This window comes from Aulostomus chinensis, chromosome 9 (assembly GCF_037954235.1).
Source record: "Aulostomus chinensis isolate RoL2024-O1b breed Wild chromosome 9, RoL_Achi_v1.0, whole genome shotgun sequence".
In the NCBI taxonomy this organism is placed as follows: domain Eukaryota; kingdom Metazoa; phylum Chordata; class Actinopteri; order Syngnathiformes; family Aulostomidae; genus Aulostomus; species Aulostomus chinensis.
The window spans coordinates 29,761,324-29,777,625 of record NC_141328.1 but is presented as its reverse complement, the minus strand read 5'-3'; the positions used below and the strand labels follow the sequence as shown (position 1 = coordinate 29,777,625).

Here is a 16,302-nt window from a genome sequence, read left to right as displayed (position 1 = left end):
TTCTGTTCTCGATTGGCTGGTGTGTGTAGTTTCTATGTTGAAGATTTGTCATGATGCTAACTGATGTCTGTGAGTGGATTTATCCTGGTGCCCTGCCACGTCCATTCATGGAGGTTTAGAAGGTATTAGTGTTCCTTCTCTTCTGTCTAGTTATCCTTTCAGGTTCGCTTGCTTGGTCCTCAGAATGTTCCACAGTTTCATTTACGTGTGTGTGTGTGTGTGTGTGTGTGTGTGTGTGTGTGTGTGTGTGTGTGTGTGTGTGTGAGACAGTGGCCAGGGTTAATGTGTCCAAGAATGCTTCCTGCTACTCCTACCTTTGTTAGTCATTTCAAAAGTGACTCTCCTGCTGTGAGTCACTTGTCCCTCTGCGTAAATCACTCGGTGTTGCTCCTGGTGATGTTTTGTTAGATGTTACTGGAATTATAAATCCCAGAAATAATTCCTGAATAAAATCACAATAAATTCCAAAAAACAAACTAAAGATACTATAATTAAAAGGTACAGGAAGGTATCAGAGGAGAAGAGCATTGAATTGAATCAACCTTGTACTACCACAAAATAAAATACAACAAACTACAAAATGCAACTGTTTCCTGTCACGTGTAAGACTTTTCTCTAAAAACATAATCATAAAATCATGTCAAAATGTAAAACTATCATTTCACAAGTGTGGCCCGGTGGAGCAGTGGTCCTCCCTGTGGCCCCCAGCAAGAAGGTTGTGGGTGGAGCAGTGGTCCTCCCTGTGGCCCCCCAGCAAGAAGGTCGTGGGTGGAGCCCCGGCTGCAGCACGGGGTCTTTCTGGGTGAGTCTCCATGTTCTCCCTGTTCCTGCTGGGTTCTCTCTGGTACTCCAGCTTCCTCCACAGTCCAAAGACATCAAGAGGGACCAGGTTAATCCAGACTCTAAATTGACCGTAGGCGTGGCTGGGAGAGCCAATGGTTGTCTGTCTCTATGTGTTGGCCCTGCCATGGACTGGTGACCTGTCCAGGGGGAAGGCTGCTGGGATAGGCTCCACCCCCACCACCCTCAACAGGAGGAGAGGGGGAACATGGAGGGATGGATGGATGGATGATGGATGGATGGATGGATGGATGGATGGAGGGATGGATGGATGATGGATGGATGGATGGATGGATGGATGGAGGGATGGAGGGATGGATGGATGATGGATGGATGGATGGATGGAGGGATGGATGGATGGATGATGGATGGATGGATGGATGGATGATGGATGGATGGAGGGATGGAGGGATGGAGGGATGAATGGATGGATGATGGATGGAGGGATGGATGATGGATGATGGATGGATGGAGGGATGGATGGATGGATGGATGGATGATGGATGGATGGATGGATGATGGATGGATGGAGGGATGGATGGATGGATGATGGATGGATGGATGGATGGATGATGGATGGATGGATGGAGGGATGGATGGATGATGGATGGAGGGATGGAGGGATGGATGGAGGGATGGAGGGATGGATGATGGATGGATGGAGGGATGAATGGATGGATGATGGATGGATGGATGGATGATGGATGGATGGAGGGATGGATGGATGGATGGATGGATGATGGATGGATGGATGATGGATGGATGGATGGAGGGATGGATGGATGATGGATGGATGGATGGAGGGATGGAGGGATGGATGGATGGATGATGGATGGATGGAGGGATGGATGGAGGGATGGATGGATGATGGATGGATGGATGGAGGGATGGATGGATGATGGATGGATGGATGGATGGAGGGATGGATGGATGGATGATGGATGGATGGATGGAGGGATGGAGGGATGGATGGATGGAGGGATGGATGGATGGATGGAGGGATGGATGGATGGATGATGGATGGATGGATGGATGGATGGATCATATCACAAATGAATACAAGTCTAACGAGTCACTGATTGATCAGCTGAGTTCCATTAAACTCATAGGGTAAACCAAACAGCCCCTCAACAAGCGCATGGCCCAACATAGAAGAGCCAACTCTGGAGGACAGGACTCAGCGGTTTTCCTCCACCTCAAGGAGGAAAGCCACTCCTTCCAGGACGACCATGTCCAAATCCTGGACAGAGAGGACAGATGGTTTGAAAGAGGAGTTAAAGAAGCCATCCACGTCAGGATAGAGAAACCATCTTTGAACAGAGGAGGTGGACTGCGACATTTCCTTTCTCCTATTTACAACCAAGTCCTTTCAAAGCTTCCCCAAAGAGCTCAGCTGAAAGACCCATGTGGAACGGCTGCTGCCAGCACAGCCCATTAGCATCTGAGTGGTCGGTGAAACTCCCTAACGACCACCCCTGAAACTCCCTGACACCGCACAACGACTGTCGTTTGGGGAGGCCAGGTGAGTCTCTGGAGGGTCGTTTCCACCACAATAGCACTGACCACTCCCACACAGGTTTATAAGCTGGAGTTTCCACACTCTTCACTAGAGCTGAAGAAGCCTCTCGGATGAGAGGTGAAACGTCTTCAAGATAAACTTACGTCCAGTTGACCAGATTTTACTTCGCTTTGATCGAGTTCCATTAAAGGAACAGTCATCGCACCTCCAGTGAGATCTCACTCCAGTGGTTTCATCAGCATCAGCTCTGATTCAGGCTTGGGTCTCAGTCAATGACCGATGATGAGACAGTGGTTTCATAGTGGTAGATCGATTGTCAGTTACTGGAATGATCACCAATAGTTTTGATATTTTATTGGTTGTTTTGAGTGAGTTTTGAGATTTTGAAGGGTAATCGAAGGGATTGGTTGCAGTCACAGGTCTGATGATGTCACACGATGGCCTTGTTCTTTCTGGTGTTTCTTCTTTGTCTTCCTTTTATCTGTCAATGTGTTTTTCTTCTTTGAAATGCTTTTTGTTATTAACTTAAAGTATACTGAACTAAAAAAAATAGAATACAACCAAGTGGAAAAGCCCCAATATTATTCATTCTCTGTAATACTGAATTATTCAGACAAACTAGATATCACTGGTATCAGTCCTCCTGCCGTTAATTTGTCCTGAACAAATCTCTCTGTCACATGGCTCACCACCTTTTCACACATTCTGAAAAGATAAACTTGAATCAATACTGAAAGTCATTTTGCTCAATACCCTATTAACGGTTAACCAGCTCAGAATGAGCATCAAACACATCATCTGAAGGGCTGTCAGGAGGGTGACTGATGAATTTGTGTTACCAGGGCAGCCGGTTCACAGGTAAATAGAACCTGGCCCTTTTATGTTCTTTTTTTTGAAGGTATTGTGTTTTTATGGACACACACATACACACACACGCACACACACACACACACACACACACACACACACACACACACACACACAGGTTTGAGCATTTACCCATATCAGGACATTCCATTGACTTCCATTTTCTTTGGACAGCCTAACCCAAAACCTAAACCTAATCCTAATCCTAATCCTAACTTGAACCTAACCTCAAACTTCCACTGTTCTCTAACTTTAAGCAGGAACTCAAAAGTTATGTTGTGCCGTGTTATGACCTGTCTCTGGTCCCCCTGAGGTCTAGTGGTCCTGATAAGGTCGTGCTTACACCGGGCCTCCACCTGGCAACAAGAACCAGGCACACACACGTAGGACCACATGATCCGTGCAGGGTTGTCAGTGAGTTTGTTGTTAAAATGAGAATGAGATCTTTTTTTCATTCCAGAGCCCGGGTAGCGAGAGGCGACCTCATTCTGAAGACAAAAGAGACGATCGCACTTTCGTCCAGCAAGTCTTCGTCTGACTCACGAGAACACACATTACTTAAATTCCATGGACCGAGAGAAGAGTTGAAAAAAATGTTTTCAGTTACTGAAATAAAAAAGAAGAGCGTAAAAATCTAAAAGTGCGGGTCCCTTTTTAGTTACCAGCAAGTGAACCGAAGCTTAAAAGAGGGAGGGAGCGGCAGGTTTGGCTGCATACAACCTATTTAGTGTCAGCAGTAAACGCCAGTCGCACAGTGGGTGTTGATATCCCTGCTGACCACAAAACCATGGAGACTTTATCTCTTGAATGAGGAAAGAATCCATAAAGATTAGTGGTGTCAGTCCAGCACAAACACACAACACACAACATGACATTTTCCTGTGAGGCCACATTATCAATGTCTTGATCCTTAACTGGGTAATAATCATCATTTATACTGGTCCATGTGCAGAAACCAGTGAGTAAGTGTTTGAATGAGTCACCAAGTTTGATAGAGGTTAGACAGAACTGTGTCTTAGTCTCTCTCTCTCTCTCTCTCTCTCTCTCTCAAACACACACACACACACACACTCATTTGTTACCTCAGGTGTGTTTATGCAGAACTCATTTTTGTGGCGTGGTCTTATAAGGGCAGGAGGGAACAGTCACTCCCACAGTCTGAAGCAGCCAAAGGAACAAGCAGTGTTAATCAGTAGAGAAGCACAAGGAGGCTTCACCCTCGCTGTGTAACTGGTTTGTCCCCTGAAGAGACCAGACCCTCAGGAGGAGACCAGACCCTCAGGAAGAGACCAGACCCTCAGGAGGAGACCAGACCCTCAGGAGGAGACCAGACCCTCAGGAGGAGAAGAGGAACTCAGTGACAAACAGACATTGACATGGAGGATCGTTCATCTGGGAAATACTTTGTGCAGCGGGAAATTCTGGATGAGTTAGGTCTGGATGAACTGGCAAAAAAAGGAACGGGGTCCACTAAACCAACTCTTGGTGAACGTGTTCAAGAGTCCCTGAGGTAAAATCAGAGCCAAAAGGAAGAAGACTCTAAACACACACTGCTAAACAGGATGTGAATGTATTTTACTTGTAAAGCGTTTCAGTTTCACTGGAGTCTTTTAATGATAATAGATGAGCAAAGATCACCGTTATATTTAGGTGGACACTTCGTGGTCCCCTCATGACTAGAGATTGGTGAACCAGGACATCTAGAGACCACACATCTCCTAAACTCTGTGTAGGTTGTTAATGAAGTCACTCAAGGAATTCTCAGACCAAAGAGCGACAAGTGCAGCCGCTCGCCTGGAGTGGACAGCAGCATGTGGACGTGTTCTCCAGGTGTTATTCAAGGCCAGCTGGTAAAACCTGTAGCAGGTGTTCCAGCTCTCAGCTCCTCAGCTGCTGTGTAGAACATTCACACAGGAATATTCTTATCTTCACCTGGAAAGGAATGATGTGTGTGTGTGTGTGTGTGTGTGTGTGTGTGTGTGTGTGTGTGTGTGTGTGTGTGTGTGTGTGTGTGTGTTCTTGTGGACTGACTGCTGCAGGTGTTCAGTGCCCAGACTGAAGCGGACAGTGCTGAGCTGGGTGCCAGTTCTCGGCTGGCTCCCTAAATACCCGATCAGAGAAAATGCCATGGGGGACCTGGTCTCCGGCTGCAGTGTGGGCATCATGCATCTACCGCAGGGTTCGTACGTATGAAAGTGCACAGTGGCAAGAACCTTTACTCACATCACCACTTACAAACTTAGCAAACACATCAGTTTTTCAAATACAATCATCTGTGCTGTTCGGTGAAACCAGGTTTTTCCAGGAAGGGGGGACGATTAAACTCACCAAAAACAAATGATTTTTATTGCTGCATTCAACAGAGTCTCTGAATTGTGAGGCGATCACAGGGTGTCTGCGTTCCTGTGTGTCTCCCAGCTGAATCCTTCTGGTCTCATTCAGTAGGAACAGCCCAGTTGTCATCACCATGGCAACCTCAAACTACAGTTGACCCCTGCCAGCTGACTCAGATCGGCCGATGGGCTGTTTCTCCTGTGTCTGATGCGTTGAACACACCTGCTGACACTCCTGTCAGTCCAACGTCTGTCTGATGCCACACATTGTCACATCGCTGCTCTGATTCAGAGTCACACACGGATGAGTTGCTCTCACAGTTGCTCACAGGTTCATTTTCTTGAGGCTTTAAAACACTGTGACTCTTCTCCCTGCACATTTCAATCACGTTTTCAGGGGACATTACACAGGGCACCTTTACAGAAGCTCTTAGGTTTCTGTTGTCTTACTTGAATTTGTTTGCTCGACTCTTCCTCTGCTTCCCCCACCAGGCATGGCCTATGCTCTCCTGGCCTCGCTACGGCCTGTCTTCGGCCTGTACACGTCCCTCTTCCCAGTGTTGGTGTACTTCATCTTCGGTACTTCCAGACACATCTCTATCGGTGAGAGATAAACCAGGTGTGAGTGCCGCGAAGGACAGAACATGGACGCTCCTGTTTGAGTCTGTGTGAATGGAACTGTTTGAGTTTTGTGTTCTGGCTGTTCAGGCACGTTTGCTGTGATCAGCATCATGATTGGGAGCGTGACAGAGAGGCTGGCACCAGACAGCAACTTCATCATGAACAGTACAAATGGGACAGGCAGCGTAAACATTGATGAGCGAGACGCCTTGAGGGTGCAGGTAGCATGTTCCCTCACTGTCCTCACAGGAATCTTTCAGGTGCCCTTTTTTTCCAAATCAAAAAACTTTACAGAGTTGCAGAGTTTTTGAACAACTTTTAACACTCTGTTTTTCTGTCACTTGAAGATTCTGCTGGGTGTGGTGAGGTTTGGTTTCGTGGTCACTTACCTGTCTGAACCGCTGGTACGTGGCTACACCACAGGTTCAGCGTGTCATGTGTGCGTCTCCCAGCTGAAGTATGTGTTTGGAGTCAAGCCGTCTCGCTTCTCCGGGCCTCTCTCACTGATCTATGTGAGTATGCCATGCATGATGCTGTCAGTCGTATCAGAACCATACAAACACTGTTGGATGAGTGACTTTGATGCAGGTGTTTCACACGATGTTTATCTCCAGTCCTTGAGTAGAACTCTCAGAGAAACACGGCCCAGGGTGAAAATGTCTTTGTTTCAAACTCACATTAAAATAGCATTAAAGGAAGACCAGCATCCTCCCTGGAGCCAGACAGGAGCTGAGACCCACAGACACCAGCAGATGGCTAGTTAGCTTAGCACAGCGGCTGGTGGGGGGTGGGAAGATTTTGGCGTCAGCTAGCTCAGGTTCAGGCAGTTAGCTTAGCCCAATAGCTGGTAGTGGGTGGTTGGGAAGTGTTAGCATCAGCTAGCTTAGGTTCAGGCTAGTCAGCTCAGAACAATGGCTGATCGTGGGTGGGAAGTGTGAACATCAGCTAGCTCAGGTCCAGGCTAGTTAGCTTAGCCCAGTGGCTGGTAGAGGGTGGGAAGTGCTAGCATCAGCTAGCTCAGGTCCAGGCTAGTTAGCTTAGCCCAATGGCTGGTAGAGGGTGGGAAGTGCTAGCATCAGCTAGCTCAGGTCCAGGCTAGTTAGCTTAGCCCAATGGCTGGTAGAGGGTGGGAAGTGCTAGTATCAGCTAGCTCAGGTCCAGGCTAGTTAGCTTAGCCCAATGGCTGGTATTGGGTGGGCAGTGTTAGCATCAGCTAGCTCAGGTCCAGGCTAGTTAGCTTAGCCCAATGGCTGGTAGAGGGTGGGAAGTGCTAGCATCAGCTAGCTCAGGTCCAGGCTAGTTAGCTTAGCCCAGTGGCTGGTAGAGGGTGGGAAGTGCTAGCATCAGCTAGATCAGGTCCAGGCTAGTTAGCTTAGCCCAATGGCTGGTAGAGGGTGGGAAGTGCTAGCATCAGCTAGCTCAGGTCCAGGCTAGTTAGCTTAGCCCAATGGCTGGGAGAGGGTGGGAAGTGCTAGTATCAGCTAGCTCAGGTCCAGGCTAGTTAGCTTAGCCCAATTGCTGGTAGTGGGTGGGCAGTGTTAGCATCAGCTAGCTCAGGTCCAGGATGCTGGTGTGTCCAGCAGGAATCCTCCTCCTGCTCATCAACATCAGTAGCAGCAGTCGCTCTTCTAGTCCTCAACAAACCTTTGGTTCTGTTGACCCAAGTTCCAGTGGAGCTTTGGAGGTGCTGCGTCAAATCACTGCTCCCAGTCAGGAAAGTAGTTCCGGCTACGTGTCTGATTCTACCACTACAACGTCTCCTCATGTTAAACTGGTATTCATCACCATGGTTACACACAACCCTCGTTTTTATGTAAAAAAAAATGTATTTAATGACTTTTTAACAAAGGACTCGATGGGCTGTCAGTCAACTGTGTCTGCTGACACCTCTCCCGTCTGCGCTGTCACTCAACCTCAATGTATCACATGAAACTTCACACATTTTCAATATGGCCAACATTCTGGGCAGTCACACTGGGTTGTTGGTTTTGACACAATCTTCAGTGTGTCCTTGTGTATGCTTTGATGGAATGACTTTGTATTTTCATTTGAACAAGACATTTGAGCAGTGTTTGATTTTGCAAGTGTTATATTTTTGTCTCTGTGGATTCCACCATCACTTGCTGTACAAGATCTAGAATATAATTTGCATGCCTTGACGGCATCATATTGCTTCATCAGCCGGCGACGAGGCGTAGCTGACATGGCAGTTGCTTTGTAATTATTTTTGATCGTAAAGGATGATATTTTCCACAGCCTGAGCGTGTACACGTAGAGCCCCTGGGCGCCATGACAGTGAGCCTGCATGTGAGGTACCAGTGGCTGGAAGCCAAGCTAATTGGAATTCAGGAATCATATATTCTTCACACCGGTTCCGACTGCGACATGTCCAACTGTCTCTGATGACGAAGGCAGATAAGCAGAAGTTCATCCCAGGTCATTGCCATTTTTCTAAATTAGTTTTTACAGCATTAATAAGTAACCAATGAAGGTACAAAGAGCCTGGACAGTCCCTCAGCTTGCTCAAAATACTTAGGTAAACTCACTCAAAACTGAGGACGTGTACTTTTGTCAGAAAAAAGATGTTTTGGCATTTTTGCTCTTTCACTAAACCATTTTAAGGTGATCCGTGTTCTCCAGAAGCCTCTTCTGCTCTACATGTACTTTTCTTTTCTTCTCTCCTTCATTTTCTCCACTTCTGCATGTCTGCAGCCAGCAGACAAACCACCATGAAGCCCCTGTCAGCATTCACTTAACATCCACGTGTCCTCTCTCCCCCTCGGCTCCTCACAGACTCTGGTGGATATTTGCCAGCTGCTACCTCAGACGAGGGTGCCGGAGCTGGTGGTCAGTGTCGTGGCGCTCACTGTTCTCATAGTGGTGAAAGAAATCAATGCGTGCTACAGACAGAAACTGCCCATGCCCATCCCCATAGAGCTCATAGTGGTGAGTCCTTCTTTGTTTTCTCACTCTGCAAGCGTGCGTCTGTGGAAGTCCAGCAGGGGGCGTTTGGCTCAAAGTTATTAATCTGGACTGTTGGTCTAACTTTTAATCATTCTTGCAACTTTTTCCTTCAGGTCATAGCAGCAACAATCATCACTCACTTTTGCAGACTTCCTGATAGATTCAGCATTGATGTGGTTGGAGAGATTCCCAGTGGGTACGTTGGCTTTGAGAGGGTGAAGTTTAAAAAGAAACACAATTCCTGGTGTTCGAATTTGTGGCATGTTGGAGAAGAAAATAAAAAAATGTTCTGTTTCTAAAGACAGGAAAGTATCTTGTGACTCTATAAATGATAAACACGTACAGACTGTGTTCAGGGAGACCGGAGGTCAGCAAAAGGTCAGACAGACAGGCAGCTGGTGTTGAGGTTTTCAACACTGGAGTCAAAGAAGCAGCTCACAGATCACATTTCTCTCACCGTTAAGCTCTTTTTACAGCCTCTGAGATGTTTGAGGAGCTGATGTGTGTGACGATGGTTTATTTTTCCTCCTCCTCCTCCTGCAGGCTTCAGGCTCCTCGTGCTCCTGATGCAACTTTGTTCTCAGAGGTGATCGGCGATGCGTTTGCCGTGGCTGTTGTCGGCTATGCCATCAATATTTCTCTGGGCAAAACATTTGCCCTCAAACATGGCTACAAGGTGGACAGCAACCAGGTGAGACGCATGCTAGCAGGCTGAGAGTGACTGCCTGTCGGCTAGCAGGGATCAGTCAAACTCCACTCTGATACTTGACTTCACTCTTCTCACCCCTGGTGATTAATCCAGGCGGCCCTCCATCAAGGAGCCATGAGGAACTTTACACATCTATTTCCTTTCCTTACTCTGGGATAATTTACTCAATGGTATGAATTATGAGGGCAGTGACAGGTGTCCTCCCCTGCCTGTGCAGAGGTCCTTTAATGCGCCATGAACATTACAGAAAGGATGGATAGGACCTGGATCTCCTGAATCTCTTATGGCCAACAAAGCTGTTTAATGTGTCACGTATCAGTGCATCAATGTGCGCACAAGATGCGCCGTCCTGGGTTGCATGATGCGCATCTGCCAAAGGGTAATGAGGCCTAATGTTGTTATGAAGACCTGCACATACCAGCTGCATTAAAGGAGCAGGCAGGAATCAGACTACGCTGACGGAGGTGCATTACTGCACCCGAGCAGACTGTCTGTGCAAACATGGCCTAAGATGTAATTACATTCAGTTCCCTTTGTTTCTGTCTCATGTCTTCCTTTGATTGACTCGTTTTTACAGGCCTGTGGATACAGACGGGTTTCTTTTGAAAAAAAAAGCTTTATTCTTGATATTTTCATTTCATACCTTGACATTCTTGTGCTGATGTGTGTGTGTGTGTGTATGTGTGTATGTGTGTGTGTGTGTGTGTGTGTGTGTGTGAGAGAGAGAGAGAGAGAGAGAGAGAGAGAGAGGCTGGCAGCTCTCAAAGCCTCTAAGAGCTGGGCTGCTAAATCATTAATGCCCAGCCAGCTTCAGGCAATCAAGTGTGACTTAAATATGCTTGGCACTGCCCTCGATGTGGTGGGGATGTGTGGACGTGGCCCTACAACTAATGAAAAGCATTACTGTTGTTAACCTGGAGGCCATAGGCACACCTGACTAAAGCCTTTGACGTTAATAACATTAACGAAAGCAGCCTTTTGGGAACACGGCTGTACGTTGTAGGTAGATACACGTCTCTCCTCTGTGGAGCTGAGACCCATGGAGACTAGCTGAGCGCTTGCTAGCTAGTTAGCAAAGAATGGTAGGGAATGGTGAGTGTTTGTTAATCTCAGTCTAGAGTCATCAAGTACAGTAAATTAGGTTCAGAATCTCAGGTTGTCCAGAAGTGATCCCCGTCATTACAAAGCCGCCATGATTCGTAGTCCTTGTTGCTGTCAGGTTTTGTTTGCTGTGTCAAGTAACTGCACCCACTCAGGGAAGTCGTTCAGGCAACGTAGCTGATTCCAAAATTACAATATCATGTCGTTTTATATCACGATTATTTATGCACAATTTCATGCAGACTAGTTAGTGAAGCGAAGACCATTGACAAAAAGTGTATATGGTGACCTTTTTGATAGAGGTAAGCTCACAGTTCCCCTACTGTCATTCGTTGTGCTATGCTAACCAGCAGTCAGCTGGTCTCTGGGTCTCAGCTCCCTGCTGTGGCTCAGAGCAGAGTATCTGTGTCCTTGTCTAACTCTGGACACAGTTGACCCGCTCCTGTAACTGTCAGAAAGAAAGGGTCTGTCTCTCAGTCTACATGTTTGAATTTGACTTGAAACTGAAATGTCTTTTGTGTTGTTTGTTCAGGAGCTGGTTGCTCTTGGTCTCAGCAACAGTGTTGGCGGCTGTTTCCAGTGTTATTCTGTGACTTCCTCATTGTCACGAAGTCTCGTCCAAGAGAGCACAGGAGGCAGGACACAAGTAAGCGCAGCCAGACATCGTCACCAGAAACACAGACACCTCTGTTACAGGTCGGAGGTCAAATGTGTGCCTGTGTTTTGGCAGGTTGCCGGGGTGATCTCCTCCATCATTGTGCTGATTACAGTTTTGAAAATAGGTTCACTTTTTGAAGATCTCCCCAAGGTAACATGCTTCCTGTATTGATTCTCTCTAATGTTCAACAAGGTTCCTGGCAGATGATTCAAAAACAAACAAGGCCAAAGTTGAATGCAAATTCAGCCTTTTTTATGGCCACTTCAGTTGCAAATGTACAGCTGCGGGAAATACTTCCATACTTGTGTGTGTGTGTGTGTGTGTGTGTGTGTGTGTGTGTGTGTGTGTGTGTGTGTGTGTGTGTTCTCTCCAGGCTGTTTTATCCACCATCGTGTTTGTGAACCTAAAAGGAATGTTTAAGCAGTTCATGGATGTGCCGATGCTGTGGAGGACCAGCAGGACTGATCTGGTAGGACTCAGAACCTCTTCACCAGCAGTTCTCTTGAATGCTGTGTGACTCTGCACGTCTGACCATCAGAACCTTTCTGCCCTCCAGCTTGTGTGGCTGGTAACGTTCATAAGCACCATCCTCCTCAACCTGGACTTGGGCTTGGCCGTCTCCATCGGCTTTTCCATGCTCACATTCATCTTCAGAACACAACTGTAACTCAACACCGTTATGTACACACAAACATCGTGGTGTCCGTGGGCGAATGGTGCCATCCTTGAACTGTTTTTTTGAATTTCTTTCAGGCCTCGCTATTCCATGCTGGGCCAAGTGCCAGGCACCAACTTGTATCTGGACATAGACGACTACAAGGAGGTAGTAGCTTTTTGTGATGAATGAAACATTCATGGTGCCTTTTTTTGGACGATTTTGAAGAAGCAAAATCCCCAGCTGATCATTTACAGAGCTTCCTGTCGAGTGTTCCAGAGGAAACATGCAGCGGTGTCCTTCTGTTGGCTTGAAAACACCCTTTTAGTTCCGATTACAATTTCTCAATAACTTCAGGACTTTTGCAACTCTAGAAAGTTTATGATTGCGTGTGTGATGAGCTCCGTAGCCAGCTCATCAGGATGCGCCGCAGGAACTCCACTGTTGAGTCCAATCGTCAGGAACCTGCATGTACCACATGGCTACGTTCACCGACTGACGTGGGTCACTGGGAGAACTGAAGGAATGGAACCATCATGATCATCATGCCCACAGCACTGGCGCAGTAAACTAGAATCTTATGTGACTGATGTTGAGGGCAACGGGCCCTTTAAGAAGAGTGATCCTAGCTGGACTGACTCGCTCCCTTCAGTCAAACTATACTTGAGGGAGAAGGAAAGTGCAAATGAAAGCAGAACATGGAGTAATTCTGACCTGGTGATGCGTCCCTACAGGCCAAAGAGATTCCAGGAATTAAGATCTTCCGTTCCTCCACAACGATCTACTATACAAATGCTGACATGTATTTGGAGGCCCTGCAGGAGAAGGTGTGTGTGTGTGTGTGTGTGTGTGTGTTTGTTTGCCATCCCTGCATGTTGTGTGCATCACCTTTCATTGCTCTCATGACCACTCACACATATCTCATGTTCTCTCTTATTGAATGCAATGCTCCGCTTTGTGTGCAGAGTGGAATTCACGTTGGGAAGCTGCTGACGGCAAAGAAGAAACACGACGCGAAGCTGAAACGTGATCAGGAGAAACAGAAAAAGAGAGCAAGAAAGGAGGCAAAAAAACAAGTATGACAAACTCAGATAATTCACCCCAAATAAATTAGTTCTTGAAATTATTTCAATATTTTTGAATAATTTCCTCACCTTTTAGCAGAAAAAAGCTGTCCTCAACCAACCCAATGGCACATTCTCTCTGAAGGACAAAAATGAGGGGAATGGAGTGAAGGGAGAGAGGCAGGGGGGCGGTGGCATCTTTAGTCTGACACAAACATCTGCAAATGGCCTCACGAAAGGCCAGAAGAACTGGGCTTACCAGCATGACATGCCACCGTCAGACTCAGACGGAGACGACAGCAGCGCCCAGGTATCGCAGCACGGAGGTGACAGGACGGGAAGCACCTGTGGCACCCACAGCCTCGTCTTGGACATCTCAACTACCAGCTTCGTGGACACCGTCGCTGTGAAGACCTTGAAAAGTGTACGTGAGTAAAATTGTGTAAAAACTGTATTTTTCCTTTCAAGCGCTCGCAAAGATTTTTTGTGTGCTTGTGTCCATAGAGTGCAGAAAGAGCCAGGTATGTATGTTTATTGTGAGGTTAATGGGGTGAACCAGCTGCTCTCCAGGTCATCATCCGGTAGAATCCACGTCTTCTTTATCCAGCCGTAATCTCATTACTCCAGCTAGCTGGTTGCTATGTCATGAACAAATGCTTAGCTGATAGGTTTGTAGTTTGTTTTGATGTCTGATCAAAGTGTTTGTGGATTAATGATCATCCAGCTGGATTACAAAATCCTGGATTACACCAGACGACCTGGAGAGTTCGTAAACAGACGTTCTTGGAAAGCTGTAGGTCTCCTGTAGCTTTAAGCCCAATACATGTGACTGGTTCCCTCCGCATTCTGGAGTCTCAAAGAAGTGATGCAGGAGGGAAAATCATCTTAGTGAGCTGAATACTCCTGTCAGGGAGGCTTCAGATTCAGATTCAGAAAACTTTATTTATCCCTGTGGTCGGCGGGCAATTAAGGGAGCAGAGAGCGGTACAGTTGGTTACACAACAACAACACAACAACACAACAACATCCCTGAGGTAAGGAGGTGTGAGGCAAGGAGGTCCACACCTCCCAGGGTTAGCAGCAGTGCAGTAGAGGTAGTAGTGCACAATAAGTAAGAAGTATAATTCCATTAACAAATGAGAGTCACTTTGCAAATATTGAGGTCTGTACAGGATGAATCGTTGCATGAATAGAGTATAAATAAAAGTACAGGCGTACACTCGGTGTAGGACAAGTGGCCAGTGGCCATCTTGTGGGTGGTACTAGGGGTCAGAGTGCAGGGAGGTCAGAGTTCAGGAGGAGGACAGCCTGGGGGACAAAGGTGGATCTCCTTCTCTGGGTCCTGCAGGCCAACACCGGAGCCTGGGACTGGATGGCAGCCTCTCGAATACCAGGAAGAGAGCGTGGGAGGGGTCCTTCAGGATCTGGGCAGCCATGCTGCGGACCTGCTGCTCACACACAGCCATCAGGGAGCGAATGGGAAGTCCAATTATCTTGGAACACACCTTGACGATGCTATGTAGGCGGTTCTTGTCCTGCAGGTTGATGAGTGGAACCAGCAGACCACTGAGAACCATAAGACTGATTCAATAAATGTGTAGGAGCAGGTCAGAAGGATCTTGCTGCTGACAGAGAAGGAGTTCAGTTTCCTCAGCAGGTACATTCTCTGGTGGCACTTCTTCAGGATCTCCTCCATGTAAGAGGAGAACCTCAGGTGGTCCTCAAAGACGGTCCCCAGATGTTTGCACTCCGTCACAGTCTCCACCAATGACCCATGGATCAGGGTGGAGACGGCAGCAGCCATCTGCCTCTGTCCTCCGGAGAAGGTCACCACCATCTCCTTGGTCTTGCTGACTTTAAGCTCCAGCCGGGAGGTGGAGGTGTCACACCACTCAGTCAACTGCTGCAGGGCAGGTCCATGGTGCTGGGTGGAGCCGCACAGGAGGGACAGGAGGGACAGGAGGACTGTGTCGTTAGCAAACTTCACCAGATGACAGTCAGGTTGTGAGGTCCTGCGCTCATCACTGTAGAGGAAGAAGAGCAGGGGTGAGAGCACTCAGCCCTGTGGGGAGCCTAGAGGTGGTAAGGAGGTCAGACAGGCTGCTGGTGATCCAGACTCTCTGAGTTCTGTGGGTGAGGAAGTCCAGGATCCAGAGAAGGAGCTGGTCGTCCAGGGTGAAGTTTAGGTGGAGCCTCTCTGCCAGGATGCTTTTGGAGTGAAGTGTCACTTCATGTTGGTAGCACACATTATCACCTGTATGTTTTTAAGGGATAAAAGACAAAAGCAAACCTTGCATGATAAGTTTTTCCTTCCCAGGCGTTCAGGGACTTTGGAGAGATTGATGTGGACGTCTATCTAGCAGGCTGCCAAGGTCAGTGGCGCACCAGACACAACAGAGACAAAGTTTATGTCCATAATTCAAGACTCTGGAGCTTCAGATAATGGATGCCTCAAGGTCTTCACCTCACATTGTTCTCTGTCAGAAATGACAATCAAACATACATAAGTTTATGTGCTCGCTGTGTTTCTGTCTCTGTGGTTGAATATCAGCCTGTGTGGTGGAGCAGCTGGAAAAATCAGGATTCTTCTCTGAGTCCATCCCGAAGAGCCGGCTGTTTGTCACCGTTCACGACGCCGTGCTACATATTCTCAACAGATGTGGACACACAGACTTCGTCCTCGTGAGTGCAAACTCCACTCGTTGGGCAGAATTGCAAGATTTATCCTGAGTCTCAGCCCTCCATCCTCCTCATCTTTCCAGGATGTTTCCTGCAACACCAAGCTGTAACCAACAGGGGTCAGACTGTTTCAACTCTCACCATTTTCCTCCTGATTCTGAAGGCGGTCCACTGCTCACTATTGGTCTTCATTGTCTCCTCCCCCTTTAGTGGGGGAGAATGCACCACCTTGACATGGCGGCTGGTTGCCATGGAAATACAGGGAGCTGTTGCCATGACTACAGTCTTTTTA

General features: G+C 47.4%; 1 protein-coding gene and 1 long non-coding RNA gene across 3 annotated transcripts; one reads left to right on the top strand and one right to left on the bottom strand.

The window, feature by feature from the left end:
- The first annotated feature begins 4,602 nt into the window (after positions 1-4,602).
- LOC147256729 (solute carrier family 26 member 6-like) lies at positions 4,603-16,238 on the top strand. Of its 2 annotated transcripts, none has more exons than XM_086214957.1 (19): positions 4,603-4,736; positions 5,266-5,405; positions 6,052-6,162; positions 6,268-6,440; positions 6,528-6,692; positions 8,974-9,126; positions 9,258-9,340; positions 9,688-9,835; positions 11,487-11,600; positions 11,685-11,762; positions 11,986-12,081; positions 12,169-12,275; positions 12,366-12,435; positions 13,002-13,094; positions 13,233-13,343; positions 13,432-13,755; positions 15,649-15,703; positions 15,883-16,013; positions 16,094-16,238. In XM_086214957.1, exons 1-19 carry the CDS (start codon positions 4,603-4,605, stop codon positions 16,118-16,120), a joined length of 2,313 nt encoding a protein of 770 aa, XP_086071083.1. In that variant the 3' UTR covers positions 16,121-16,238. The 2 variants fall into 2 exon arrangements, with proteins under 2 accessions (XP_086071083.1, XP_086071082.1); XM_086214956.1 differs by having other exon boundaries at positions 13,429-13,755.
- On the bottom strand, positions 5,693-6,707 carry LOC147256730 (uncharacterized). The gene is made up of 3 exons (XR_015117950.1): positions 6,570-6,707; positions 6,010-6,156; positions 5,693-5,931 (listed from the first exon to the last, which is right to left on the bottom strand). It is a non-coding gene; the product is annotated as an uncharacterized LOC147256730 (long non-coding RNA).
- Positions 16,239-16,302: the final 64 nt, after the last annotated feature.